Genomic DNA, 27,668 nt, shown 5'->3' on the forward strand with positions numbered 1-27,668 from the left:
CTCAGTGAGAATTATTTTTGTTGGCCTATCAAAACATTTAAAAATGTTCCAGCTGAACTCCAGTGGAAGTTGTCACATGCTTTCTTTAAGAGCAACAAAATTTATGGGTACACTTTGCCATTCTACTTACTTTTGAAATATTCTAAGGAATAAAAATATGATTTTCCAGGCAAGAATCTAAGTTGCTTTCCCCCTATCTGAAATCTAATAATTACTTTCATCATTTAGGTTAACTTCCTTTCCTGCTTTGTCTATGACTCAGTTTACTTCTTGCTCCTTGAACTTTCTCAGGTGTGACCCACACCTGAAAGAAAGTGGACATCTTTTTAGCATCTCTTGAAAATGCTTTCTCAGCTGTTCTCAGCTGCTCTTTCTGTGGCACAAAGCTTCTTTTGTGGTTAAACTAAAGATGTTCTCCAGCTGGCTAGGAATTTGCTTGAGTGATAAATTACTTTACTATCACTTTTTTAGCAGCTACTTTAAACTTCCTCTTTGGAAATCCCATATTCATGATGGTTCTTCCTGCTCTGTCTCCCTCAAAACATATATGGTTACATATTTGTTTTTGCTATTGCTCCTGTTGGAAGTCGTTTTGAGAATTTTGTATGAAATTTGGCTTTTCCCCTTTCTTAATAAAATCCAAACTTTAAGGGAATTTACATTTCCTTTTTGGAAAGCCAACACCACGTGGCTGGCTGTTCTCAATGACTAATCTGAATTATGATGACCTCTGACTGAAAACATAAATCTACAGTCTGAAGTAGGAGGTTAGCTGAGCTAATAGAACCAAACAATTAACTACCACCAGCAGGAGATAAAAATAAACCACAAAACCAAACCCCAAACCACTTTTTGCTCTTAGCCAGGAAGACCAGAAAGTGACTTACAGAGATTATCATATTACTGTGGTTCCCTGGTAACAATTACATACATATACAAGATTGCATGCAGTCAATACTGCTACAGAGAAAATGTAGGCAGAAACAGATTGTTAAATACATTATGTATGATTAAATTCTTCTGTTGAAGAAGTGTCACAGAACCGTCAATTAAAATAGCTGGCTTGGTCTGAGATCCCCAGCAAACACAATTTAAATTGAATGGAAGAATAATTTAAAGAATTCTGAGAGGTAAATTACAAAATGTAGGTAATGTTGCTCCCCAGGCATATGCAGCCTCTGGCCCACAGAATGCAGTCAGCAGGATGGAGTGTTTGTGTTACAGGCAGTAAGAACACACACTAAGCAGAAGCAGACTGCAGGTGTAATCATGTATGACCAGTTTCTAAAAAAACTGCATGTTGATTCAAAATTGTTATAACCACTGCGTCGTCTTTAGACACAGGGAACGTGACATAGACAACGGTTACAAGTTGAGATGATTCCAAATGGTATATGGCTATTGCTGAGGCACTGGGTGGTTCTTCTTTCAGAGAAGCATGGATTTTATAGGTGCTCTCTGATCTTACATTAATGTCCTGTTTGGGAAACTTTACTGACTTCATTGGAGGCTTACATGATTCAGATGAAAATAACTTCCGGTAATCCTTTAAGGAACCAAAATACAGTAACAGCAGTTGTACAAATGTAAAATCAAACACTGGGAGGCTATAGAGCATGTTTTCTTCCATGATTAAATGCCTGAGATTGTTATAATAATCTCTTTACAAGCAAAAATATGCATCTGGCAACAGATGTTGAAAAAGTTATGTCAACTGAAATATAACCATGTGAAAACCTTTTGAACTCATCTCTGGAAACAAAGTATGAGCACACCCCACCACACAGTGGTACTGGGATATTCGCTTTTATAGCACTCTTTCCAGAGATATAAATTCATTGGGTAATCAACAAGTTTGTGTTCATTACAGATATCTACTGTACTGAGTTCACAGTATACCTCAACATAGAAAACTTTGCCAGAGAAATTCAGTTCCATTTGGGCAAATGGACAAATGCTTCCACTAACAATTTCCAAGTATGAAAATCTAATGGTTTCAAACATCACTTAAAAGTTTGGCCTGCCAATTGGGAAACTTTCAATACTTACTATATCTCACTCAATATTATTTAGCCTTTTGACATCTTGTTCTTTTCAAGAATAGGAGCTTTGTTCGTCTGTTCTCTTTATGAAACATAGATGCTTTTCGCTGATTATTTTTCTCTGAGAAAGGGTAAATAAATAAAAATACACTACTAGCACTGCAGAATTGACACAAACATTGGGACAATGACCTGATTTTCATAAATATTTCTGAACTATAAGTCTCCTTGAAGAGTATCAGATCTGGAGCTGAACAATATCTTTGCTTATCTTGTTACGGTCTTTCAATTTCCCCCTTTCAGGAATTATTAGACAATTTCATGCAACGTATTAGTCCTTTCCAGACTGCATTCTTTCCTCAAACATTGCCTATCATCCTTCTTGTCAACTTGATGGCCCTTTGTGGGATGTATAATTTAGCTTTGTTTTCCTTTGTGTCCTGAATTCATGGTCTTTCCAATTCAGGCATGAGCAGGTGCTATCAACGAGGTACATTCCAACAGCAGCTATTAGGCAGAAATACTGAGCAAAACTGAGGAGAAAGTAATTAAAACCAAATAGCAAACATTTACAAGAGACAGTGCCAAGGAAACAATTAGAAGTTTAAAAAGACCAAGTCTTGATTAAAAAAAAAAAAGTCTTCATGCTGTTAAAATAGGTTCAATATGAAAAGTGCAGATATATTGACTTCCAACTTGCTGCACTAAAGGAATGGACATGCTGCCATCTGCTATTTTGTAAAGGAAACCCAGAACTATTTTAAGTTGATCTGCCCACTGACAGCCTGACTTTCTCTCCAGTAGAGAGCTTTTGCATTGTTTTAACTAATTAATACCACGAATATTTATTTTTTCTCTATCTTTTGCTATGTAAGACAGCAGGAAAAGCCTTGAAGGCCCTCCCAATCTGGATAGCTTTAATGTTGATAATAATAAAATAAAATAAAAACACAGCAATTCAGTCAACTGGACACAGTTAACATTTCAATATCCAGAGTAAACAAAAAAGCCCAATCATCTGCAGATAGCAAAAGTATGGGTGACTTTCTAGACTGTACAACATGGCTACAGGAGAGAAAAGCCCAGTCACTGCTGCTTTGAACTGGGGAGGCACAGAGTTGCACACTGCTCACCTGTCTAAGATATCTGCCGGACTTCCAGACCCGAAATGGATCAAGCAAAGACAGAGTGTGTATTTCTGCAACACAGCCAATCCATGCAGGGATGATACCCCCATCGAGGGAAACAGAGAAGTAATTTGTGTGTAGGTATAATAAAACCTTATCTGATTTAGGCAGGCAAAAAATGCCAACGAATGTAAATGCTCATGAATGAGGGAATGAATATTCTTGAAAAAGTCAGAGGAATTTTATTCTGCTCTATGCAGTCTTTGTTTTAAATAGCAATTAAATGCTTAACCTGCTTTTTCTTTACATGTTAATGGCTAGCATCTCTTATCTTCACAGCTGCTTGAAATTGTTCTCAAAATCTAGATGGATAAAAGAGAAAATACATCTTCTGCCTAATTCTGAGTGACCCAGTAAAAAGTAGACAAGCATTGAGGAGAGTAATCAGTTTAAGCAGATCTCACACTTCAGTGAGGTTAGAAAGAACAGTCAGTTATAATGTAGACAGACAAATAAAAAGTGCAAGAGGAAACAAATGAAGATGTTTCAAGCTAATCTATTAAATGGAGAAGAGTAAGGTATTATTTATTACTTCATTATTTTAGTAACACTATGTTATTCTAAAATTTCTGCACCTTCTGTTCTGCAGATACTGGATGCTTGACTTTATATAGCTTAAAATAACAGTCTGATGCTCAGTGTAATAATAAAGGCTTTATAGGATAAGAACCATCTGTTGCAATTACACTCACTTTCTCAGATTTTCTGAAAGGGATGAAAAACCTTAGACTTCATTGATTACACGCCCTTGATAAAGTATGAGTCATCTCAAAGGCGTTTGGCATACAAATGCAATTTTCATGGAAACAGTCTAATGAGAGAACATATTGAAAATGGTCATCCAAATGGTCTTATTGATAAAAAGATTCTCAAATGAAACACAATAACACAGCAGTATAATTCACTCTTCCATGTCTGTAATGCTATTAAGAAATACTCTTTGGGCATTCCACAGCTTTTAAGTCAAATACTATTTTCAGCACTTTTTCTGGTGAGATCATTAATAAGATTATTTCACCAAATCTATGTTAATTATTCTCCACTCCCCAACCACAAATCCTAGGGCCTGGAACTTCTTCCCACACTATGGTAAGAAATTTACCTCCAGATGTTAATAATTAAGGCATTAAAGGGTAAACCCAGTACCCACTTCCGCAGCTGCTGCAGCTCCCATGGCAGTAAAATACTGTGGTTAGAGTGCTAAAGAGTGTGGGTGGATTGGAAAGGGCCTTTCAGTATTTATGCACTTCTGCACAACACAGGATCAAAAGGGCTTCCAGCTCAGGCAACATGTTGGCTGAGCATGGTGCTGGGCAGAATGGTTATGTACTTCCCACACAGGAGGCTACGTGAGGAGTGAAAAGCAGATGTTTTCTAACATATTCTTGGGCACCACAAAGAACAGACTTAAAATGGCAGCCCTCTCACAGCCTGGATCCTGGCCTGGAGCAGCCCTTCTCAATAGTTTTTCTCCAATTAAATGATATGCAAACGGATCTCTGAAGTAACAGATGCCTTGAGTACTGTGAACATCAATAGGAACCATTTTTAAGAGTTTCAAATCCAAAGGTGCTGTTTTGAGAGACCATTTCAAGGCAATTGGGAAGAATGCTTCTCTTGCTTTCCCTGACCAATTTCTCTTTTTTGAGTCTAAGTCAGGATAGCAGTCTGTTCTTATTCTGCACAGGTACTAGGTATAAAAAAGTTTTACTAAAACCTGGGGACATGTTTTTGAGTAAAAACTTAATTTTCTGCTCAAACAGCCGAGTACACATTTGAAAGTCTTATAGGGTTAGTATAATGAGCAAGCATTGATAGATATTGATCTGAATAAAGTTATTTTTAAATGTATTCTAAAATAGTTTAAAATGCTTTTCTTGAGCATAGTTTCTAGGCATAACTATTTGTTCACTTGTTCAAAGGTCTCAAAAGTCAATAATTGAATTATTTAAATTTAAGCTTTGGAAGCGTGTCAATATTTCACAGTACACATGTTTAAAATAGAAAAGTTTGTGATGGGACTCAGGAAAAGTGCTGCGTAAGATTTGCTGAACATTTGTTCAATCATAGAATGGCTTGGGTTGGAAGGGACCTCAAGGATCATCAAGCTCCAACCCCTCTGCTGCATGCAGGGCCAACAATCTCCATATCTAATATCAGATTAGGTTGCCCAGGGCCCCATCCAACCTGGCCTTGAACACCTCCAGGGACGGAGCATCCACAACCTCTTGGAGCAACCTGCTCTAGCACCTCACCATTCTTTTGCTAAAGAGCATGAGATTTCAAATATACTGCAATGACTTCTGTTGCTACATACTGATATTATTATCTCTCCTACATTTTTAAATGATCTTCATTAAGTTGAGGTACTTTTGGCTCTGATTGTATCAGGCACTTGTTTTTCTTTGAGAAATAGGACTCAGACTCTAACCTGCAAATAGGAAATGTCAGCAAGGGAATATCTAGCTAAGACAGGTGCAAAGCCTTAAATAAATGAAGCGTAAGTTTTACAACACTTTCTTTCCCCAAACTATCATTTTTTAAAATGATCTAGTTACAAGATGCTGGCATGTGCCATGAACTGAAAATAATGGCTTTCAACAAGCAAGTTACAGCATAATATCCATCTTGCTCTACAATGATTCATTTGCACCCACAACTGAAAAAAAAGATCAAGATATCAAGGGGAAAATTCTGATTTTCAGACCTTTCACAAATCTCTGCTTTATTTGTTTTTATTAGACAGCTGACTTTTATTAAACAGATACTAACTGGTCATTAAAAAATGAAACTCCACCTCAAAGATGTTTTGGAAATTGGCACTTTTCATCTTACTCACAAATTAATCTATGTTTTGCTACACATAAAATTATCTTTGCTTCAGTCTCCAGTTAAGCTATTTACATTCCTCTGTTTTGGAAAACATTAAAGAACAACCACCAACAAACATTCTTAATATCCTAATCTGTAGCTATCACATGTGAGAAAATGTAGAAGACCAGCTGTATATTTATATATATATAAATTATTATTTTTTAAGCAAACAAATAATAAATTAAAAAAAAAAAAAACAACACTCTTCTGAGTATTTTGTTGGGTGACCTAAACAACTTACCTTCAAAAATGATCCCACTGGATGATAAAGCCTTTAGTTTGCACTCGTTTATAATTGTAGTACATACACAGTATGTGTGCATGCACAACCAAAGATAGTGTAGATTAAAATCTCTACAGCAAAATTGAAAGAGATAAGGAGAATGACTGAGTGTCTACAGTATTTACGAAGTGGGTAATTTGCAGAGAGAATTCATGGAATGTTTAAGTACACTGGATTTTTTCTTCACTGCTAATGCTTCACAAGAAGCCTTTAATATGTTTTTTTTTTTCTTTCCATACATGGAAATAATTTGGACAGTTGAATGGGAATGGATTTGCAAGGGTCTCTAAAAAAAAAAAAGATTTTTTTTCTTGAACTGAAACATTTTGCTGTATTTGAGTTTATTATTAACCTCCTTCTTCCTATTGTAGATCATCGCCTCCTGGGGTTAACACTAGTCAGTGTACATTGCTTATGATGTATTACAGTCTTTCCTGAAGAGAACTGAAGGGGAGCATTTCTGAATGGAGGTGCTCATCTGTTCCAGAGGTGGTCACGATATCAAGTCAAGGTCTGCACTGCCTTCTGAGGAATCTACGGGTGAGGCATGGGAAAGAAGAGACTGATGGTCTAGTGTCCCGTTCAGTAGGGAGGGCATGGGCAAGCCATAGGGGCTTCAACATACAGTGATGGCATTATGGTATTTCCCATCCCTATCCCTTCAGCCCTCTGCCACTGCTGGTACTGAGATGACTGCATTTTGAAAACCCTCCTTGAAAGGCTTGGTCTTGGAAATGCCCTAAGGTGGTGCAAGCTTCCACTGAAATCAATGGCTCACCTGCCCGGCAGTAGATTATACACTGTGTAGTTTAAGTGAGAGAAAATGAAGTAGAGACAGCTGATATACTCACCTTTTGTCCTTTTACTCCACTGCAGTCACATTTTCCACAACTAGAAGAACAACCCTGAAAATAAAACAGAAAGCAGGGTTTAATCATCTGACCTAGGTGACAGACAGAACCTATCAAAACAAGTCAGGGATGTTAGCAGGGTAAGACAGCACAGGGAATGTCCACTTAAGCCCAGGGCAATGCTTTGTTATCCTTATACAGATGTACACTCTCAGTCACAGTCCAGTAAAAAGTCCAGTAAATGATTTTGCAACACTATAACACTACATTACTTGAAAATTATTGTATTTTGGGCCACCATTTTAAACACAATTCATCATTATACACAGGCATTCTCCATCTAGCAATATGAAAGACAATTCAAAACATGACCTTCCATCTATTCAATATTTATACATTCAAAGCCCAACAGATTGTTTAAAATATAATCAATCCCTTCTTAGAAGCATCTCTTTAGTACCAGATCATTAATATATGGCTTGCATTCTGCATATATATTTAACCTCTACAAATACATGCCATTGCTTTGAGGAGAAAGGGATGGTAAAACAGCTTTTAATGACTTCTAGATTTAAGAAGAAAAACAGCAGACATGAAGAATACCACCTATGTTTCTTTTTTGTAGATGCAAAATATTTACGCAACATTCTCCAGATCTTTACCATGAGGTATCTCAATATTGATCGTATCAATTTTTTTTAATCAGTAATTAGCAGTCTCCAGATAACTGTTTTGCAAGGAAATTAAAATACTGTTATAATTACCACAGTGAACTATTTAAACAAGTACATCTGCACATATTTTACAAAATCAAACCAAACCACAGTCTCCAAGAGGGCAAACTACTCCTTTTACTGCGAGACGTGGACACAATTGTTAATGTCTACTGGACAGGCAATGACTACTTCCTGGGTAACAGTCAGCAGTAATCAAAGTATTGAGATATTTATCACTTCGTCATGAAGAGCCTCTCATTTTCTTTGCAAAACATGAAATCAGAAAACAGATGAGAGAAGTCAGATTAACTGATGATCAAGAAAAAGCCTATGGTTTCTTAGTGCTCCTGCACACTCAAGTGCATCTGGGCTACTCCTCCCTTCTCCTCCTCACTGCCTCCATGAAGATACTTGTAAGTAACTCAGGCAAATCCATCACTTCTGTTAGTTATCATACCTCTCAGAAAAAACTAGGAGGCAAACAAGCAAATCTCTGAATAATCCACCAATGTACTCAAGATCCTTCACCAACCACACAGCAAGCCATTATCTCAGACCATTCATGGGCAGCACCTCTCTGGAATGACGTCTCATCACGGATTCCAAGCACCCATTCCTCTATATCTATAGATCCACAACCTACGGGGACCTCAGTGCAGCTGGGAAGCCAAAGCAAATGCTACTGTTTTGAATTTGGAAAACTCAAAAGAAACTAAAAAACAACATTACTCAGGGAAACTAAATAATACATTAACACTTTTTAAGTATATTTTATTTTAAACCAAAGCATCAAAGTGAACATGGGCTTTAATGTTGCAAACGGAATTATTAAAAGCTGTCCAATAAAACTAAAATACCAACACCTGAAGCAACTGTTTTGATAAGATCTTATATTTTTATAAGTAGAGACACTGATTTTGTTGTTTGAAGTCAAAGCTTTCTCCACATTCACATAAAGAAAAAATATTCTTTTTTTTTTCCTCTTACGTTATACTGTAGAAAGAGAACCTGAAAACAATGCCAACACATGGTACAATGCCAACTCAATACTGACCAGGAGGGAAAACTGCCACTCTCTGAATAATCAGCTTCACTTCTTGTGCTAGAAACTTCACTTTGCCTAGAAAAACACTTGAAAGTCCTGTTTCAAGAACTGATCAAGTACAGCCTCTTTTAGTTTTTCAGACCTGATGAGATCACAACTGGAGGACGCATGCTTGAAGCTCATACTTCCTTGTCCAGCATCATGTAGAATGTTATCAGTTTTATCAACACATCCCTTAAATTCAGAAGTCTGTTTTAATTGCATCTGGGAATGTAATTAAAACACGTCATCGAATCATTATAAACATCTGTTTTCAAGTTAATCCCCTCATATTTCCTTAAGCCTGTTATTTAACATACACCCTTTTAGAAAAAGGTATGTTGCTATTTATTTTCAGTTGGGTTTTGTTCTTAAATCTAGCATGGCCAGAAGAATGGACTTGTGCTTTCACATCTCCTTTTGTACTTCCAAAACAGATGCTATTATGTTCTGTTTTTCCTGTTTCTTAAGCCTTAGTTTAGAATAACCGAAGGCAAGGAAGGTAAGAAAGTATGAAGCATCAGGCAGCACAGCTGCATAAGACCCCGTTTGCAGACAAGAGCTGTGGCCTGCTATGTCAAAGCAGACCACCTGTACTACAATACTTTCTGTTTGTTTTATAGTGGCATCACCTCCTACTGTTTCTGGCTGTAACATTTGTAAGCGGATGGACGATCAGCCAACAATGACAGCCTCTAGTCGATAACATTATCTGCAGCTATGAAAACCTATTTTTAAATCTGAAGGATGTGATAAGACTATGCATATGCTAGGAAGAAGTCTGAGCTTTTTTCTCTTGGTCCTTGGGGAAGATGAGAAGGCCAGACTGGAAAAAACTTATGGATCAAAAGTCACTTTAAGGAGGTCAAAGGGTCATTTAAGTAATGAGGTGGGAAATTTGGAGAGAGGAAGATGGTTACAACAGGTACATCTTAGGATTTTTGTTCATCTGACTTAGTGCCTGTACAAACATCCATATCACTTCACTGCAATCACCCTTTATTCAATGGCAAGAAACGCAATTCTGGGCTGGGATTCATCTCACCTATTTTGGATGTTTGCTTTCCATGTAGATGAATCACACCTTAGATGAACAAGTAGGAGAGACAGGCAGAAAGGAGTATGGGCTATGTATGAGAACAAGGGGAAAAACCGAGAGAAAAAAAATGTACATAGGGGATCAGAGGGTTTGAGGACAAAAGTGGGATAGAAAATAATAATAACTCTTCATCCCTTGGAAAGTGGAGAATATAATTCAGCTGTATATCTTTTGAACAAAGAGATTCACATTTCTGGTATTAATTTAGGAATGACTTACTTATGAACCTTACATGATCAAGTCCTCAATGGGAAACTTTATCCTGATGGAAAAATTACAGTCACCTCAATGTAAGTGAGCTGAAACTATGCAAATTATTACTTACTTTAAATTGTTCTGATTTTAAATAAATCTTAGGAAATGAAGAACCTAGATTATGATTTCCCATCATACAAGCCTAAAGATGAGATATATAGCTTTGTTCTATCTTGTAGACATTCTTTCTGAAACGGTATATTTTCCAGGAACTGCATGGATCTCAAAGCAATCCCTGCTGTCCTCCAAGTGCAAAAACAGAGAAGGAATGGTGCTATGCAGGAAGTGCAACATGGGAGGAACTCTGAAGAGGAAAGCCCTTTATCACTTGCATAGGAACCAGCTACAGATTAACATGATGACCCTTGCCAGATGTACCATGATACTTCACCTCCGTACGGTCAAGTTTGCAGCTTTCAAGCAGCCACAGCTCCCTTCCATCGCTGGCCAGCCTGTTATTATATATTTGGTGGCATGCATTTTTCTTCTTCCTCCCACAAAACATCAGCCCAGAAGCAGAAGCTCATTTTAGCAGAATGAATTGCTTCATTTTGTGACAAGCATTTCCGTTCTGTTTCTTTCTCCCAGACTGTCTGCAACTGATAAGTTTAGTGAATCATGCTAGCAAGTCAGAATCAAACAAGAAAAAAAGATTATGTCCCTTTAACATCACACAAATGAGTGTGCTATGCAGGCCAAATATTTGCCTACAAGAGAGCAATTCATTTATTAACAAAAAGTCCTAAAAGTGTGCTGCTGATGAATGGGTCTCCCAAGCCAGCCCACAACGGCCACATATCCCAGGCCTCAGGGTGCTCAGCCCCGAGTAACATGCTAAAAAGGCTGCTGATGGAAGAAACTCTGCTTTGCAGTTCAGCTTCTAGCACATCTGTCAAACCTCAGCTACAGACTTCTGCATTCTGCTCTGTTTTTCCACGTCCAGCTACTTTCCTGGCAGTTGAGGGCCATTGGAACACATACAGGAACAATACAAACAGCCAGATTAGCAGCCTGCGAGGGAGACAGCGGCCATATTTGGAAACGCACCATTTCTGGAAACCATAGATAGCACCAAAAGAACACAAATCAGAGCCAGTTCCTGGGCACTCACCTCTCTGACAGAAGTGTATTTTTCGAGACATAATGTGGTTCACCTTCCCGCAGCATCAACCAGCCTTCTTTGGCTGAGTTTCAGCTGCCAGGTTTCCTACTAGCTCAAGCTGACTGCATAGGCCTCACTCTAGCTCAAATCTTACACTGTAGAACACAGGCATAAGTAAAATCTGATACAATTCTCACTGTTTACTTAAGGCTGGTGATGTTGAAAATCTCATTCCAGGGAATACGGTGTTCTTCAAGTGACTGAAAACCTTGTAAACAGGTGACCAATGAGATCAGCACTGATACTAAAATTCTGTGGCTAGCCACATCTTCTAATTCATAGCTAAAATGCTTCAGCAAGTAAAAAATACTTAGGATTTCATCTCATAATTCATTCATTATAAAATAATATTTTCTGTTTAGACATACTTAAACTGGTCACGTTTTCTGAGAACTGTGAAGATTTCCCACCCTGTTTGCTTTTGTTCATATTCCAGTCTGGACTGAATTCCGATACCAATTCCCAGTTCAAACACCAATTTTGGTTACGCCAATGGGATGTCCCTGTCACACAGGTAGTTCGAAGTGACAGCTGAATCTCCTGCCTCCAGACAGTCCTTCCCTCTCTGCACAAACTTTCCCACGGTGGAGATTTGTCTCTGTATAGCAAAGGCTGTATTTCCACCTATTCACGAACTTATACAACTCGTATAGCCAACAAAAGATCTGGATCAATCCATTCTTCAGTTTCACATCACACCAAATACGGGAATAGAGAGGTGGTGCCAACTGCAGGATACTTATCTCAAATTCCTCTCATATTTTCTTCTCTCCTCAGAATGTCAAAATAGCTCCCTAGCTGCATTACAATTCCCCTACGTTTACTCTTTAGATAGGGCTGTACTGGGTTACCTGAGCTCTCCTTTTGTGTAAAATATCACCAGAGGAAACCACTGCTATTTTTCAGTTAACTGCAACACTTAGTCAAAATGTTTCTTAACTGATATTGCAGTCTATTAACAGCTTGAAAAAAATGACATTGCTACAACTTCTGATTTACAGCTAGCTAGAACAAAAATTATTATTTTTTTTAAAGATTAATCTTATTTGCCTCTGTTAGATTTATTTTAGATTATGGACACATGTGGCTACACTTGAAAAAAAAAGAAAAAAAGAAAAAAAGAAAAGATAGAAAAAAAGAATAGAAAAATAATTTTTTTTCTTTTTTTCCTTAAATAAATACAGCAGTATGAAAAGTTTTGTATGGCAACACCATATTTAAAGAAAAAGATAACGTTGTTTGCAAAAATAAAAACCAAAACATCTCGTCTACTAAAAAATAGATCAACCATGAGCTGAAGAGTGGAATCAAAACTTGCTGACTGCACTGAACATGGCAGCTCTCATTTCAACTGTAAAACCATCAATTTCAGATGTCTAAAAGAAAGTTAATGAGAAAATATATAAAGAATATCTTATGATTTTATAATGCCAGCAAGTTCCAGTCTTTCCTTCTCTCCATAGTCCTCTTTATCCCCTAAATTAAAAAAAAAAGTTGGCCACTTATCTTCATTTTTTTTGTTTCCCAGGAAATTATTGCCAGGTTACACTTACCACTGTACTGGGAATTCCTTCAACCAAGGGATAGCTTATTGGTTTTTCAGCATCTGGGTCTCCAAGTTTGGCTCTGGTGAGCATTAACTAAAAGTTTCAGTCACGTAGCAGCTATTTAAGACCCTTGGTTGTGTCATTTCCATTTTCTGAAGATCTGGTATTCACCAAGCACAGAAGATCAGCTCCATTCAAGATGTCCCATGGTATCCCACCTGTCTCCAGCTGGCAGGCCAGGTGGAAACAGCTTTCCCCTCTGTCTTAGTTCATATCTGCCATGCCTAATAAATGTTCCAAATGGCACTGGGTGCCTAGGTTTAAGCAATGAAAATGAGTACTACCCAGTAATCTCCAAAGGCTCATTAAACCTTGTACAGATAAGATGAATCAAAATACTGATTCTGCTGAAGAGCTCTATAGGATGCAAGTTGATGGACAGGTATGGGACAGAAGGAAGCACAAGTGGTCTCCACATATTCCCTGTTAATGTAAAGCTGTTTTAATGTAACTTTTAGAGATCACTTTAGACCAGATGAGAAATTTCCTCTCTCAAACCTACACAGTGGAAAAATGGAACTTCAGTTACTAGTGCATCAGTGCATCAAGTATCTCTATTAATAAGGGAATCTCATTCAAATTAACATACAGATAAGATGAAATGGCAATTTACTGCCTGAAATACCATTGTGCATGATGAAATCTGAACTGATTACAATGATTCAACTTGGATTTTATTTATAATAATTGTACAAGTTTTAGAAAGTTAACTGATTCTGTACAAATAAATCGCAACATACTAAGCTGGACTATTTTTTTTATTGGCTCTTAGGACATGCGGAGCTGTCTGTGGGTTTTGGCAGGTTTCTGTTCTGTTTGGCTGGGAGATGTATTTGTTTTGTTGTTGTTGTTTTTATTATTACCAGAATCTTACAGGATGTTTATATAAAAACTGCAGACAGACCACAGATCCTTGTCAGAGATCTCCAGTGTATTCTGGCCACTGACAGCAATATTAGCTCAATTTTTTATGCTTAATGTTAATTATTTCAGAAAAAAATATACATTTTTTAATTAGCATTAATGGAAGTATTCTAAAAAAAAAAAAAAGTTGTAATAAAAAAAAAACAACAGTCACCTCTTCTTAGTCAAATGACTCCCAGATTGCTGGAGATGAAATGTTTTATTGTAAAGATCTCATTTCTGAAATTCTTTTCTAAAGTCCCTATGGGTCTGTCCTGGACATGGGGTCATGACTATGGGAGTTCCCTGAAAGCTGTTCTGCGAACACAACTTTCCTGTCAATTGTTTGAACATCATTTTCACAAAGCAATGCAAATCCTGGGAGCTTCCAGTTAGTTCACAGGAAATATGAAGTTATTCCTGTTGGTCCATATTTGGACAAAAATTGACATTTATAGCAAGTGTTTCCTCTAAGTAAAATTCTTTACAGGAAACTCTGAAAAGAATCAAGGTCTCGTTGAGAAGGACTGAAAACCATCCTATAGAACTGCCACTTTTGCAGCAAAATGGCAGCAAGCCAAGCTCCTTTATGGTGGGGCACTTGCTCACATTGAGAATAAGCATCCTTCTTAAAGGCCATGTAACCATCTTGCATTCTCTCTCATGGTTTCACTGGTCACCATGGTTTGCAGGACGTGGACAGACCCTCAGAGCCTGTGTCCATACACATCTATATAGTTGGTGGAGGTCCTGCACAAAGATGAAACAATGTGCACAATGGCCCTTCTGGTGAGGTGGGTGCTGCTCCTCATCCTGTGTGGGCTTCCACCCTCTTGGCTGCTACCCTGAGAGAAAGGCAACTTCCCTTGTTCCACATGTCCAGAGCCTTTGCCAGCCTTTCACTTTTATAACTGGTATTTGACACCTATAAGGCCCTAATACATCAGGACGGCAGAGAAAAGCAAGTATGTAGGAGAGACACTGCCTCAGTGCTCCAACCCATCCCCAGGCCTTTCTGTAAACCTCAAGGCCAAGGAAATGCCTCAGGGGGATGTGCAGGAAACCAGTGGAGCAATTTTGCAAATGTTTACAGCGAGTTGGTGAGCCATGCTTTTCCCTTCCGTTAGCTGATGAACATGGATGTCAACATAAACAAACAGATTTGAAAGTAACATCTCTAAAACAGCACAGCCCTGGGAAGTGGAGGGCTTCTCCCTTGGCCACCGGTTGCCTAGACTAAATAAACAAGGAGGTGAAATCCTCTTGGTGGGGACACACACTGAACAATGGGAGAAAAGCCCAGGAAAAAAAATAAATTCCTGGACCTTTAGGCCCGGCTAAAGGATAAACCCAGGTGACATTCAGTCCAGCACAGATGAGGACAGCTGTGTTTTAAACAAATCACATGGTCTGTGCACAGCTTTCCTTTTTGTGGGCTCTGAGTACTGCGCTTTAACTTACATAACTCCACTTTCCACCAGAGGAGGAAGTTATGAACCAATGCCACCGTGGGCCTGATCTTGCCCAGGAAGTATCCATCCTCCATGTCCCATAAAATACATGAATGGCACCCATTTGCTCCTTCCCGGTCCTCTGCTCCCATCACTGGTTCCTTACACCTCAGCCCTTCCTGATCAGATTCTGAGAATGACTTACGAAACATCGGCTCCATATGATGTGCAAAAAGATTTAGCTTCATGTACCCGTCCATAAAGGCATATGCAGTGCCTGCAGTAATAGCCCTGTACCTGTTCCTCATGACAGACAGACTGCTGCTGAAGCAGATGACTTGGGCAATCCTGTGTGGAGCCAGGAGCTGGACTTGATGACCCTTGTGACTCTTTGAAACAGTGGCTGTACCTCCACAGTACACAAGCCCATCTCACAAGAGGTGCAGCATCCTGTTTACACAAAGATTTGCCCCTACTTGTGAAATGCCACAGCTTCTACAAAGAAAGCCTTGAGGGAAATCTCCAACAACCTCCATGGCATATTGAGAAGTACACGACTATCTATTAAAACCCTTGCAGGAGCAGTCCCTCAGCTGGAATATTTAAAGGCTACCAAATTTTACTAGACTTCATGCAATTTTTATTGTATGATTCTATCAGAACTGTCTAAAAGATTTCTTGAATTAAAAACATGTTCACTCCACATAAGCTTTTCTTCTAGATAGGATGTTAGCTCCCTAATCTCCTCAATAACATTGGGAAAAAGAGATAGGCAAGATAGTGATAGCCTCATTCTGGTCAGCAGACTCAACAAAGACTCATAAGATTGTTAATGAGTAATTAATACCTTTTAAAAACTGTAAAGTATTCTGGAAACAGCAGCAGTAACCACAGCAGTTCAACATCCTTGTCAAACACTGGATTTAATATGCATGCAGCATGTTTAGTCTGCTTAGCAGCCAGTCAAAATATACACACATACAAAATGTTTCATTTTATAAACCCACTTTCCTTCCACATAGATCTCAAACCTCTACAAAACAGCTTCATCCTACAGGAAAACCGTACAATAAAAAGCCATACTTAAATGCTACAGTGAAAGATTCTAGCCCGCTGTTGCAGACAGACAGTTCAAAAACCTATAGAATCACAGGCAGACCTAAAATTGGAACAATATTTCCTTAAGTGAAAACTTGTTTAGGACTGTTTGCATTATAGTCTCATCATTCATTTTGGACTGCAAGCAGGAACAGGTGTTTATTTACATGCATTTTTCTCAAATATTCTAACAAATCAACAGTCAACAACCTACCTGGGCATCCTCTCTCATGCTCAGAGATATAACTTCAGTTCACTTAAATTAATAATTTTTGCAACAAATTGACAAAAGCCAGATTCCTCTTCAGACTCCTAAAAAGCCGAATAGGAAGCATTGTTTTTTTTAAGCAGGCCAGCAAGGATAACATTGACTATGTATTGCTTTCTCTTCAAGATACATCAGTATCTTTTCTGGTAAAGACCGCACACTCCAGAAACTTCTCATTCTTTCCAGTCTCATTTCAAAGGACACTGATCCATAAAGATAACACATGGATATGACTATGGCTGTTGAAGAGCCTCAACTTGCAAAAAACATAGATCTTAAATGCAAAGCTCATGGTTTTACAAAAATCCTCTCTCAGTAAAGAAGTAAATACTCTACTGGTCAGAAGCACAAAGGAAAAAAAACAAAGGTGCTATGGAGGGAGGGAGGGAAACCAACCATTTTTGTCTGTTCTTGCAAACAGTCCCAAAGGCCTCTTCTTTCCTCTCTGAGAAGCACCAGATAAATACTCAGGGGTACCAGGTAATACTTTGTCCCAGTGATATTGTCTTTTAAGAAAGGGTTTAGGGAGAAGAAACAAGCAGATTTTAAAAAGCAAAAGGAAAACAAAACAGAACAACTAGAAGAAGAGAATTCAACCCCCAAATCAACTTCAAATCTTAATACCAGGACAGATAGTTGAGAATCAACTGCCAAACCACTGCTTCACTTCACAAATCCAGTTCTCAAGGACTTTATGATGCCCTATGACTGAAGCAGAACCTCACTTCATAAAAATGCACTTGCGCTACATCCTCCACAGATGTGAGAAGTAGGAAAATCTCCTCAGAGATCAACAACCTCTCTCGTTCACAAGCATTCTTGTACACCTGTGATTTATGACTTTCTTGTATCTGACTTCAACAAAAAGAATGAGGATGAACAGCCTAAACTGTGGATTGCAAAGCTCCTAAGAGGATTAGGAGCTACAGGGAAGAGGTCATGTCACCTGCTTCCCAACAAGCAGTATTACCGCTGCACTGGTAAAATGACTGCTACAACTTGCAAAAACTCAAGTTACTAGTGAGCATTATGCTTGTAAGACTGAGCAGGTTGGATGCCTTTAGGGACACTGGTGATCTCACTTATCCCATAAGCAGCAAACTTACATGGGAAGGAAGAAATTCTATCCAAGGTGAAAATCAGATAGTCTACATCACACACTTTTTCGCATGAAATTCCACACTTCAGTAGGTTTCAGCTCCCACTTGATCCAGTTCTTACTTATGAGACTTAGGACACACAGGAGTTCACAGAAAGGTATTCAAATGACCAGTGTAGCTTTTATTGCCCTATTGTCCTAAAGTTAGAGTCATATAACCATTTGAGTTGGAAGGGGTCTACAAAAGTCACCTGGTCCAATCCCTCTGCAATGAACAGGGAAAATCCTAATCCTAATCCTAATCCTCTAACTTGAGCTGAATTCAGCCCTTACATAAAGGCACATAAAGAATATGCATACTGGGACAGACTATCATGCTAGCTCTTCCTACACAAATCAGGTCTTCCAGAAAATGTTCTCACTTGCAATTTGATTGTGAAATTCCAGATGCGTGATAAACTGTAAATACTGTAGATAAGTATATTCACTAAAGACAAATTTGTCTCAAAATGAGGAGCTAACAACTATCCAGAACATTTTTCAAAGAGTTTAATTTTCTTTTTCTGCCCTTTAAATAAATTTTTATAATGTGGCTAGTCAATTGGATTCTTTCAGCATTTTTAAAACATAGCCACAAGGGAAAATACGCATTACCAACGTGTACTTGTTGGGCCCAAATGGAAAACAGAAACAATTTTCTCAAAACCACGTTTTTATTAAAAATTTAAATGTTGGAACATGACCACAGTAGAACAAAATAGTGACAGGAAATATTATTTTAGTGTGCAACATTTGTCAGACGCAAAAGGAAACAAACTTGTCAGACTTCTCTTTCTTTTATGTTTCTTTGTTGACTAGACAGGAAGTTGACAAAAATTGTTGGGTTTTTTCTTTTGTCCTTGTAAAACATACAATGTAATTTTTATTGTAACATTTCAGCCTCTGACTGCATTCAGTAAATAAAGCCTGCCTCATGAGCATCCAGGAAAGTGTTTCATATCTGACTGCTTACAAAAATGCTGAACTAATTGAGTACAAAACTAAAAGTAAATAGCTCTTGCTGCAGAAACGGAAATAACGTGTTTTAAAAGAAAATCCATTATTTTCTTTGGCAACTTCCTGAGAAGCCATAGCTGAGCAAAATGAAATATTTGCCTAACCTGCATTCCACAGGTAAAGGCCAGCAGGAATGCAAACACTGATGAAAATCAACATTTAGCTGTAAGTATTTTGTGAGTTGTTTATTTCAAAACAGTAAGAAGCAGTCAGGTAATGTTCAGCTACAAGACTGCTTCTACTTATTCGTGACAAGCAAGTAGACACAAGTAGGCTTCAACAGACATGTATGTTATTTAGAATTAAAAACCATCCGGAGCACAGTAAGCTCATCTATCCAATAAAAGCTCCATACTAAACACTAAACATCATATTCTTTGGGAAAAAAAAAAAAGAAGAAAAAAAAAACCTAAATTTTCTGAAATGAATACCTATGAGTTAATATAGCAAATGGTAGAGAAGGAAGAGAATAGAGCTCTTTCAAAAAATATCCTCCCAATAAGAGCTTCAAGGCACCCAAAGGGCAGCATGTAGGATACAAGGATGGCTCTTCCTCCCACAGCTCATAACAGGTGAGCACAGTCTTGGTGGGACCTGTTGCAGGCTTGCTCTCTCCTTCCTGCAGGCCTAACCCTACTATTGCATTACTACTGGCATGCATCAGACCCATTCAAGAACTAAATTATATGAGGACTTAATACAGCAACATTTATCCCCGCCATGTTCTTAACAGCCAATTTTAGCTTCTCAAACTAAAATGATGTTTGAGTCAATCAAAAAAATGATGCTAGAAAAACCAGAGACTGAACCACTGAGGGCCTGTACTTTCTGTCAGTCTAATGTGAGAGATGTAAAACTGACAAGCTTCTCAAGTACTTCAATTACCAGAGGCACTTATCATTTTACCAGGCACTGAGGTAATTTGCTAAGCTGATGTATTTATGAGCTGCCACATGCTTCTGTGCCAGAAAAAGATGGGAGTCACCTGAGTTTAACTCAGTTTAATGAAATACTATTGATCGTACTGCTTTTTCCAAGACCGTAACTGCCACTATCTAAGATACCTCCATTTTTATTGGTTTACTGGTAATCTTATATTAGTTTGTAAGATATAGTGCTCTCTTTTTTTTTTTCTTTCTTTTTTTTTCCTAGAACAGGTTGACTGACTTCATTTAATTTCCAAAGAACTGAATTGACTACAGCAGTCAGCTGTAATGCTAGCTTAGACAGGCTTCTAGTTTGTGAAAAACGATCATACCTTGTGGCACTACCAGCATGGATTCATGCCATAATTTGCAAATTTCCAGGCACTCAGACAGGTGTTGAAAAGGAATTTCCCAGTGCTCTTTGCTAGAGCATTCCCAGCCTGTGAACAGCTCTGGTCGATGTCACGGACAGCACTAGCAGTATGCGGTGTTTGTAGTTTTGCTAAAGAAATGATAAATTTCTAATAGCAAAAACTTTATCCAGCATCTTACAGTATACAATCTTGCAATCTGCAGTAAGTTTCCAATTATTATTCTCAGATAATGAAAAATTACCTTGAGTGATGCAGACACAAAATGTGAAGGCTAAAAACAGTCCTAACTGACAAGCATTTCTCTGACATTTCAGTGCCAGATGTAAAGCTGTTCACAAGCTGTAAATTAGTCTAGCTGTTTCAGAACATTCTGACTAGATTCACTAATTGAAAAATATTCAGCTTACTGCAAGAAATGCAAACATTGACAATTCTGAGTAACAAGTGTCCTCAAAAAAACAGGAATAAAAGTGATAAATGTAAGCAAAACCACCCAAAGTCACATCACGAGACCGCCTTCCATGCCAGCACATCTGCAGAAGTTGTATTAAAACTCAAAGTTCAGAACATGTCATTCTCATGGTAACATTCTTTATGCGCCAGATGTATTCCCAAATCATTCTCTAGAACAGACCACACTTCTAACCACACATCTAAATAACACTCAACAAAAAATCTCATTTATGCTGCGTGAAGAGTTAAAAACAAAACAAACAAACAACCCCATGTAATTCTCAAAAACACTACATCTACCTATTAAAAGTGGCTCATTAACAGAAAGGCTGCCTGTGCCATTCCCATATAACACTATAAACCATACCAGCTCCTTACAGATAAGTAGCAAATATTCATAACTACCAAAGATCCCTTGAGTTTTGGCACTCTTACTCAAGCTTGTAGTTATGTGAGTTTATGAAAAACTTGTAGATTTTTTTTTTTTAAATAATTAAAAACTGTCATTCCCCTTTGACTGTCTTATAGGTTGCAAATCTGCAACCTACAGATAATTCCAAGGAAACCAGGGGGTAATTATTGAAAAACAAATAAACAAACATTCCTTTTAAAATAAAACCACACTTGCTTTGGGCCCAGCTTGCATTTCTTGCATGCGGATAATGGTAACTTCTATCAGATTTGCTCATGGATCATTTATCTCACTGATGTTATTCAGCAGTTGAAACAAATGTGAAAGAATTGAAGCTCTTAGGGCAGATTTGGTATATTTGATAAAGTCATTTTAACCAAAGTTAATGTAAGCACAAATTTTGCAAGGGATATAGTTTCTTAATTTCACTGGTGCTTGCTTTGAAGGAGATATTTATTTATATTATGATTTTACAGTATTTATTGTTCCATATCTCTAACAGTTTATCTGATCTTCAAGTAAAATAATTCAGGCTTGAAAAGTACCCTATTGAGATAAAGATTCATCTAAGTTGTAACAGAAAAAAAGTTACTTTATTGAAAAGAATTTTAATAATGAAGCTCTGGAGCTTGCAGTAGTTCTCAGAATCATCAGGAATTGAAGTTTTCAGCCCTGTCATCACTCACGAACAAAACTGAGAGCCCAGGAAACATGTGGAACAAAACAGCTCGCGCCTACAGGATCCAATCTTGGGGCCAACTCTTCCCTCATTTCTTTCTCCTGCATGATCTCTTGAGCATCATCCTAGACTTGCACAAAGGAGAGTACTCTAAGAGTAGAGAAAGAAGAGGAAGAGCTGCTGAGATGGGGGATTAGGAGTTCTGACTGACAAATACAGAGGCACAAAGCTTCATAATTCTGAAAACTGCAGTGCAGATCCAAATCCTTGCAGCAGATTCTTTCTATGGACTGCTGCACCCACAGCATGACCTAGCACTATGATCAACAACTTTGATAAATCTTGTTATTCATTCAGATTTGAATATCCAAAATTCCAAACTTAAGACTAACTAGGGTAAAAACAGTAGTATCAAGTGAAAAAAAATATTTAAAAATTGTTTTTAGCTCTACAGAGTGTACTGAAATACTCTTTTTGAAATGGTCATTTATTATTTGCACTTCCCAAATCAAGGCCTAATGTAAGCCATATCACTTTTTAGATCATGGAATCACCATTTCATCCCATGGAAAAACTCTATACAAAAATAGCTTCCGTAGGAAGATGGAAACATTAGGGAATTAGTACCAAGATTCTGTTATACTCATTAGACAGCAGCCTTCTTCCTTTGGTTTTATTTTTTACATCCTTCCTTCCTTTTAGATGACTATGTGTCACCATTTTGCAAAAAAGAAAGCATGTGAATCTTATCGTTGCGAAACCTCTAAATGCTCTTTCTGTATTTTTCCAGAATTTTTAAGTCATTGTGGAGGAGTAATGAAACACACACCAAAAAAAAAAAAATTATAGGTATTGTAATATTTAATTCTTATCCAAAAAAACATGTATTTTTCTTAACGATGGTGACTAACTTGAAATACCGCATGGAAGCGTTCATTCTATTGAACAACCTTGACTTAAATGTTTTTTCCCTTCTTGTAAATTCTTTTTGGCCTTTTCCGTTTCCAGTGCTACTTCTAATATATTCCCAGCCTGCTCTGAAAGTTCTTAAACACTTGAACCACAAGCAAACTTCAAATGAGCTCTAATAAAAACGTGCAAAGGCACAGGAAGCTTTTGATCATCTCTGAGCAGAAGACAGACTAGCTGTAGCAAGCTGACCTAAAGGTGCTGTTGGCAGTGGAAAGTTTAAGGAGCAACCAAGCTGTCAGACAATAGTTTAAGCTACTCTACTCTGGAGAGTCATCAGGTTAGATTCTTTGACCTCAACATGATGGTTCTTCTGAGTAATGCATAGGGAATTCCTGAGCCTACTTTAGATTCCTTGCTCATTCTTAAAGCGATTTGCAGTATAAATATAAATGCATCTAATAGATGTAATTTGTAAATCAGTGGGTCAGCTGCACACTCTTAAGGTTTCAGATAGCAGAGTTACTGCAGCAGACTGTTGTATGATAAGCTCCAGGTTCAAAAACTGCCCTTCAGAAGAAGTGGAGAAAGATCCTCCAATTCTCAACCTCTGATTGGAGAAGGCTCTGGGGAGACCTCATTAAGGCCTTCCAATATTTGAAGGGAGCATATAAATAGGAGGGGGAGCGGCTGTTTACGAGGGTGGATTGTGACAGGACAAGGGGGGATGGTTTTAAACTGAGATAGGGGAGGTTTAGGTTAGATATTAGAAGGAAGTTTTTCACACAGAGGGCGGTGACACAGTGGAACAGGTTGCCCAAGGAGGTTGTGGATGCCCCATCCCTGCAGGCATTCAAGGCCAGGCTGGATGTGGCTCTGGGAAGCCTGGTCTGGTGGTTGGTGACCCTGCACATAGCAGGGGAGGTTGAAACTAGATGATCATTGTGGTCCTTTTCAACCCAGGCCATTCTATGGTTCTATGATTCTATGATCCTTGTGTGGAAATCCTGCATGGCTTCAGCCAGTGCAGAAAGCAGTGCCCTCCTGCAGGCAGGCACTGCAAGCAGATACAGAAACTGCTCTGTAACTCCGTGCACTGCATGTAGGTATTACTTCATTTCTCCCTTTGTTGGTATGCCCTATTAGCAATAAACACCTGCATGGCTAGAGAATCAACTTGAGAGGGAACGTAGAGCAGGAGGAGTCCCTGAGACTGACTACAAAATTCCTTCCCAGGCTGGCTTTCGCAAGAGCAGGATTTTCAACCTATTCTTCAAGATTAGCCACCTTTACACTCCAAGATGTAGTAAATGGATTTCCAACATCTATCAAATATTGAAAAGGCAGCCTTGGATAGGAAATGATGAGGTGTCTAAAGCAAAGTAAGGACAAGTTAGAAGAGCAGCTTTGTGCACACTTAAGGAGAGTCACATGCTATTTTAATGAAGGATTACCATACTTAATTGTAAACATTATCTGTTTATTTTTAATAAATGGTGGCTATGCTAGATGTTTGGGTATCAAATATCTTAATTTGTTTATATTAACTCCTAGAAGTGCATATCTCATAATAAAATGGGTATAGAAAAATAAATGCAGGCCATGCACTAATGAAAGAATTCTTGAAAGGTACTTCTATGACTTATAAAGCAGTATTAATTGTATTTGAGAAGTGAATTATAGAAATGGGTTACTACAAAAATTGATTGTCTACAGTCTTTGTAGAAGCAAAGAACATTTTAGAGGTGTGTGTTAAATAAATGTTCTTAAATGACTGCACTGAATAATGCAGTAGTTGTCAGTATAATTTCACTTCAAATAAGGAGCCTATTCTACTTCATTTTATATTTTCACTTTCAAGCAAAACCAGCTGACTTTTCATGTACTTTCAGTTTTCAAAACTTAGTCCCTGGCTATGATTTAATCTCCCCTCCAAACCAGAAGAGATTAGATTACAATTACAAAACACTGGAAACAGGAAATGTTGTAAACTCTGACACAGTACTAACCAGTGGTTCAAATGGCACTGTGAAATTTTCTTAAGCATTTTCAGTCACCATTTCCCTACATAGCTTTTTGATTTGACCCCTAGGAGAGCTGCAAGAGAAACACTGTTTACACTGAGGTCATCACCAGGTTATGCCACACAAGAGCACATACATATCATCCATCCAAGCCATGCACATTTTTATTTCATTACTGAAGGAATAACAATAACAGATTTAGAAATCAAGATTAGAAAAATAATTATTAATGTCCTCTCTTTATTCAGGAGGCTAGGATTTTGGTTGACCAGCAAGACATTCAAGCTAATGAAGGATTTAATTTTAGGCAAAAGTTGTATTTGTGTGAATCTTCATTATACATATTGATCCAGCATAGCGAATGTGCCCCCAGAGGGATGTTTCATGAGACAAAGGGGAGAGTTAACATAGAAGGAAGGTGGCCAATGCCCAGAAAATAAACCTCACTTCCCACATGACCAATTCATGAGCGATTGTACTTAGCACTAGGAGAAGCTGTGAGTTGCAGGTGTTGATTCCTGTTTTGCTTTGGAGTTTTAAATCCAGGAACATCAGCTAGTGCCCTGGTTTGGGATTTGAGGATGCAGGACCAGATGCCAGGAACTATTTTGGCTGGGGGAAAGGCAAAATGGAGTGGGAAGGGGGACATGCACACAAATGGCTTCAGAGGCTGACAACTGGAGAAGAGTAGCAGCAACCAGAAAACTGGGTAGGTAGGTTTCCTATGCTGGGAGATCAGGAGGGCATAAGATGCACAAAGCCAGAGGGAAACAGATTTTCTCCACAAAAAAGGGCCAGATAAGGGGATGGACTGAAGAGGCCGTCAGAAGCATTATCCTATGGGACCTAGGGGAAGGTGAAGACCAGTGTAGATGGAGCAACAGAGGTACCAGCATGGAAGCCAGGAGAGCCTAGTATTGCAGAGGCTGCACAGAAGTTTGAGACCATACATGGGGAAATGGAGTGAAGGAATATGATTCATAGGGAAAAAGCTGTGAGCAGGAGATGTTCCAGCATGGAACTGAAACTACTTCAGTCAGACTACAAGGCAAGAGCATACTGTAGGAATGTCTCTCTTTTCATCTCCGGACCTTCTAATCTGGCTGTGTGAACATGCACAGGGCTGCCACTCAAATCTAACCCTCAGTTGTTGACTTTCTTTTGCTATCCAAAACCCTTCTCAGGCTGATGTACATTCATGAATCAGCACTTCAGATTTTTGTAAATCATAAGTAAGGAGAAATATTAGATCACAATTCATCTTTTTTTGATTCTTAATAAGAGAAAAACCACTAAAAATTAAAAGACTGTTTTCATTCCTTTACTGAACTATGTTTACCTCCAGCTTAGAGTATCAAAGATCTGTGGGTTTTTTTTACCATTCTAATTACACACACAAAGCCTAGGCTCTGAATAGAAATAAATCATCTCAAGTTACAAAGACATGTTGCTGTAACAATAAGGCCTTCCTTTTCCCACTAGTCAAAGCCTTATCTTTATAAAAATATATTGCTTAAAAAATGCCCAGAAATACTAAATCCATGGCTCATGCAATTTAATGTAAGCCACAGATATGTGCAAGGTCATATGCTAAGTAAATTAAGAGAACACTATATTGGCTCTATCCTCTTCACTAACTGCCCCAAGACATATGTTTTATGAATAAATAATAATAATAAAAAGAGCTGCACTGAGAATCTGTTTTATGTGGGAGGGCAGACAAGAGGGGTGAAGAAAGGGCCATTTAAAAGAAGATACAGGAATTTTCTTATACACAGACCTGTATGCTAACACCACGTAACTACACATCCTTTTCCTTATAAAGAGAAAAGGAGGCTGAGGGGAGACCTTATTGCTCTCTTCCAATATCTGTAAGGTGCTTACAGCAAGAGCGGGGTTGGTCTCTTCTCACTGGTGACAGGTTACAGGACGAGAGGAAATGGCCTCAAGTTGCATCAGGATAAGTTTAGGTTGGATATCAGAAGAAACTTCTTTACAGAAAGGGTTGTGAAGCACTGGAATAGGCTCCTCAGGGAGGTGGTTGAGTCACCACCCCTGGGTGTGTTTAAAAACCGTTTGGATGTGGTGCTCAGGGACAAGATTTAGCAGAGGGTTGTTAGGGTAGTATGGTTAGGTTGTGGTTGGACTCGATGATCTTTAAGGTCTTTTCCAACCTGAGCTGTTCTATGATTCTATGATTCTAAGAAACACTGAGACCTCACACATCTCTCAAGGGCTGCCCAGCTCCTCTGTGTTACAGAGCAGGTGCTCACACAGCTCAATGGAACTCACTGAAATCTTTAACAACTTCCTCGTAACTCTATACATATTAACTCTCAAAACAATTATTAACTCCAACTTCCAATATGGAGAAACTGAGAGAATGGTAAAATTAGCTTCAAAAAAAAGAATAGCACCATACAGAGATAGGGTCTTCTTGTGAAGCCCTTTTTAAAAACTTCCAGGTTCCCTGATGAAAGCAAATCCTTGCTAATGGTTCTTCCTTAATTAGATTGTGTGTGCGTGCGTGCTTGTCTTTCATGAGATTTAAAAAAAAAAGTAAACTAAGGGTCAGGAGGAACAGGCAGCTGGGCCCTACATCTGGTCCACAACCCTAAAATAAAGAACTAAGGATCCTCTAAACCGTCTGCACACGTATTTTTCACTTAGTTTGAGGTACGCTCAAACAAAGCCATTGTTCTACTTCCCTGAGTATTACTACTCCAAAACAAGACCAAATGAAATTAAACAGGATCTGAAGTGACAGAAAATTGTTTCTTGAATGTGAAATCTCACCCCAAATCACTTATAACCATCTCCAAAAGCTGTCTTCTTGGGGAAAAAAAAAAGAAAAGA

At 38.2% G+C, this 27,668-nt stretch overlaps 1 protein-coding gene across 2 annotated transcripts in view; it reads right to left on the reverse strand.

Annotated features, from left to right (window-relative positions):
• COL4A1 (collagen type IV alpha 1 chain) overlaps positions 1-27,668 on the reverse strand; it is a 111,515-nt gene that overhangs the window by 59,686 nt on the left and 24,161 nt on the right. For both annotated transcript variants that reach the window (XM_010728563.3, XM_019610044.1), the window contains exon 2: positions 7,238-7,291. In XM_010728563.3, coding sequence (XP_010726865.1) covers positions 7,238-7,291 — 54 coding nt within the window. The remainder of the gene's footprint in view (positions 1-7,237; positions 7,292-27,668) is intronic.

Source organism: Meleagris gallopavo, chromosome 1 (genome assembly GCF_000146605.3).
Source record: "Meleagris gallopavo isolate NT-WF06-2002-E0010 breed Aviagen turkey brand Nicholas breeding stock chromosome 1, Turkey_5.1, whole genome shotgun sequence".
In the NCBI taxonomy this organism is placed as follows: Eukaryota; Metazoa; Chordata; class Aves; order Galliformes; family Phasianidae; genus Meleagris; species Meleagris gallopavo.